Source organism: Malurus melanocephalus, unplaced genomic scaffold, assembly GCF_030028575.1.
Source record: "Malurus melanocephalus ecotype Western Australia unplaced genomic scaffold, MMel_1.1 scaffold_1746, whole genome shotgun sequence".
In the NCBI taxonomy this organism is placed as follows: Eukaryota; Metazoa; Chordata; class Aves; order Passeriformes; family Maluridae; genus Malurus; species Malurus melanocephalus.
Window position 1 is genome coordinate 6948 of NW_026624978.1, and position 4092 is coordinate 11039.

The 4092-nt window shown below is 42.1% G+C and overlaps 1 protein-coding gene across 1 annotated transcript in view; it reads left to right on the forward strand.

Moving 5' to 3' along the window:
- The window catches only part of LOC130587312 (synapsin-3-like), a gene marked incomplete at its 3' end in the record, with an annotated part of 15842 nt that overhangs the window by 2628 nt on the left and 9122 nt on the right, over positions 1 to 4092 (forward strand). The window contains exon 2 of the mRNA XM_057388290.1: positions 1502 to 1576. Coding sequence (XP_057244273.1) covers positions 1502 to 1576 — 75 coding nt within the window. The remainder of the gene's footprint in view (positions 1 to 1501; positions 1577 to 4092) is intronic.

A 4092-nucleotide genomic window follows, 5' to 3' on the forward strand; every position in this document is an offset into this window, starting at 1 on the left:
TGACACGTGAACTACTCAGATGATCTGACAGAGGCTGTGGTGTGGGGTTTGGTGTCTGCTCCAATGGGCTGCAAATAATACTCTTCAGTTTGAAAAGAGCAAAGTTCCCTAACAGGAAAGTTAGGAATACAACAGAGATGTATTTTAAATCTTATGCTCGATGTTGGCTAGAGATGGACAGGCATAAACAAGTCCAACAAAGCAGCCCAATGGCTTAAGCAGAATTCTCATTCTGGGACATTTCCCATGTCAAATTTCCTTGTAAAGCTGTCAAGCTGTGGTTTATTTTATCAATGAGAACACAGTTGTTTACATTTGCTACACCAGGTGCATTTCCTAAACACCCATGTCAGATCTGTTTTTCACTTACACTTACTTTAAACACGGTTAAAAATACAAATTTCACAGCAACTCTACATACCTGTTCAGGGTAAAAYTGGAAAAAGCACTCCAGGGTATCTCTCACAAGAGCAAAGGGGAACCTTAGGTAGTCAGCTATAATGACCCAAGTTTATAATCCAGCAGGWCCTCAATATTACCACAGCTCAACAAAGTTATGCAAGTTCAGTGTCTTTTACATTTTATGCTGAAAACGTGAGAGAACTGKCAGCAAGGGCTCCCAAACCTCACAGTGAAGGGTTGGATCACAGCTCCCACTCCCTCATAAATCATTACCTGAATCTCCAGCATGGAGAGGCTCCTGGATGTTCCTGTCAGCTTTTGGACCTGTCCCAGCTTGTGCTCTGTGCAAGGGTTATCTGGAATTTGGCACAGCTTTGACCCTGGGGCCTASGGTCAAGAAAAAGAAAATTTTCACCCTGACAGGTAATGGTGAAACCCAGAATTTTCCAGCAAAAGAATTTTTACCTTTTTTGGAAATTAACTATCAGTTGTAGCTAATGGAACTGGAAAGATTTTGAAACAAGAAATTCTTTCAGTCCAAACACAGTGAGCCACTGACAGGTCAGTGAAAAATCAGTCAGAAAAGACTATGATGATGATATTATCAAAGTATGATAATATATTCTATGATGTCAGTACCACTGAAATCAAACTGAAGTGGACCCAGAAGTACAATTGAAATCAAATTTAAGCAGACCCAGAATGTCAGAGCTGACATTTTGTGAAGTTGCTCAGCAAATATTGGCCTGCAGAGCTTCTGTGGATGGAAGATGCTGCCCATTGCAGAACACAAGGGTGATTATCCCAGAGATCTTTTACACACATTTCAGCTCCCTTAGGTCTGAGCTATAAAGAAAGAAAGCACTCACAGAGCCTGATGTGTGCTCAAGATTCCTTGGAGGTTTCTCTGTCTAAATCCTCAGTCAGTTCTTCAGTCTAAACAACATTTCCTGTATGGAGCGTTGTTCAGGAAGGATTTGGAAAGAAGAAGCTCACCTCATCCCCTCCTGTACAAGTCAAGAATGAGGATACAGTATGCAGGAGGATGGGCAGCAGTCTATTTTCATGCTCAGGGTACGTTTCTGGTTTGTTTTCCTAGGAGGACGTCCATCTCTGGGAACTGGAAGGCAAACACGGGTTCTGCGATGTTGGAGCAGATTGCAATGACAGAGAGGTAAGGAGGAGTGCTCCAGGACTCTGGGAGCTGTTCTTGGGTAAGAAGGGAGCAATTGTATTTCCAGATTTCCAGACAACTGCTAAGTGAGGTCTCCTGGGATAAAGAGTTTTAAAGACCAAGTGTTTTCTTAAAAAAAAACACTAAGGACACAAAAGCAAACTGTCCTGTTTTGAAGAACAGACTGAAAGTACAGCTACAAACCAACATTGCTAAATCATGAGATCTTTAGTGGATGYAACACAGGAAACAAGGTCTGCACACCAGGACAAACATGTAGGGATAAAATCAGAACGGTCAAAACACAAAGCAACATGAAGTTATTCTAAGTGAATTACTAATGAGAGGGAAACACARAAAAGTGTTTTTCTTCTGCTTAACAGAGGAAAAAACTGTCAGTTGAAGTGCTGAAAGCAGTTTTTTTCTTCAGTCTCACAAAAGTGGTCACTGACTTAGCTAAGGTCTTCTCACTGTTGAACAGTTCTGCAGAATTAATTCTTGTTCYTGTCACTTTTGTCCATCCCATCTAAGTAGATTATTCATACGCTTATAGAATCCATTTATTACATGTAGGCATTTATACACTCGTGAGTTTTTTTTTTTTTTCAGATTATACCTTCAATTTGTCAGGAGCATGATTCCTTCTGACTCTGTCCAGGTTTGGGCACTGCATTTGAAGAGGAATAGCAAGGAGCTAGAGAAAGTCCAAAGGACAATAAAAGGAACATTCAAAACCTAAGTAACTGATAAGAAAAAAATGGAACAATGTAGTTCTATGTATTTTCCTCCTTATTCAGTTAGCAGGCCATTGATATTTTTCCACTAGAAATGTAGACTAAAGTGTAATGAATCCATTCCTGCAGTGCAGAGGTTCATATCCTTCATTACAGATCTGGAAGAAGACAKAAGATACCCATAAAGAACACCATCYTAAAGATGAAAAAMCTGAAAGAGCATAAGATCTATAAATATATCAGCCAGTTAGTAGGCATTTCTCACTACTAACATTACGAGTGTAATACTGTAAGAAATAAGTTATAGCAGAAAAGGTTCCTTCAAACATTTCCTATATCTTCTTACAGTAAGGATAGCATAGCACAGAAATCAATTCTCTGGAAGAAATGGAAAATCTCTGTCCTCTTTCAGACCAGATTAAAGAAATGTCTCCTCTTTGGAACATGAGAATTTTGCAGGCAATTATCTAAGGTCCCTTTTGCACCTTTAGTTCTGTTGAATGGGGAAGCCAAGCTCCAATTCAGATGCTGAAGGTGACTCTGCACGGCCCTGATAGTACTGAGGGAATAGAAATGAGGGTACACCCTGGCTGTTTATAACACAGCTGAACCCAGARAGATGAGGGGGAGAAATCACCTTATGTAGAAATCACCTTACTGCAGTGTGGGAGGATTAACCCCAGATTCCTGCCAGTCTGCAATGCTGCATTTTGAAGGTTTGTTTTGTAGTRCCACAATCAATCACTCCAACCTTATTCAGCCATAAATGCAACAAACCCTGTGAAATCTGGGAGCTGTCAGTGCACAAAACAAGGCAGGGATGAGCYCAAATGCTCTGATGAGTAGGAGTGACCTGAAGCACTTGGTCTCCTTGTTAGGGATAAAAGAGCACCAGTAGTCATATAAGTCATCATTTTGCCTGTTCTTCCCAGAGACACTGTGTTCACACAAGCTGATCATGGTATTGTCAAGCTATGGGGACTCTGCTGCTTCAAGGACATAAATTCATTCTTTAGCCAGGACAGCTCTTTGCTCAGTCCCTGTAGGATCTGCGAAATGTCAGTGTTTTCATGGGACTGTGGCCTTCCCTCCCCTCTCTGCACCTTGTCATAGTTCTGCTCACAGATCTGCTGCTCTGAGATTATTATTTTTATTTAAATGGCTGGGACCACGGCCCAGCTGCACAGGAAATAAAGCCAGGCTGCTCCATTCCYTCCTGGTTTGCACAGTGAGGGATGTGATCCCCATAAATGCCTCTTGTCACCTCTCTCCTGCTCTGACAGCAGGATGGCTAAGGGGCACCAACTCACATTGTCATGGGATGGCAGGAAAAGGGCTGCAGCCCCAAAAAGAGCTCCAGTGATGGGACTGCCTGACTGGGAACAACCCAGGGGACAGGAGCAGGCAGGAGACTGCAAAGGGATAACATTGRAAGGAAATTGTAAAATGCAGGAGCCCCTGGGTTACAGATCAGAGAGGGGATGGCCACTCCTCGCTAAATTCAACACTCTGATCCTATTCCAGTCCCAATRTCCATGACATCTTATCAGCAGAAGGCTGTCTGCATAATGGAGGGCTTTCAGGCAAAGCCAATACAAACGCTGGGGCCAACACTACTGGGGATTAAATGAGCTCAATATTTATAGCTTGGCTGAATGACAACCACTGGAGATCTGGTGGAAATACCAAGGAGGGAAGGAAACATTTTAAGGTGGCTTGGAGAGCAGGATTGAATCAATCTGGAATGAAGGGAAACTTCAGGAAAGATTCCTTTTTTTTTTA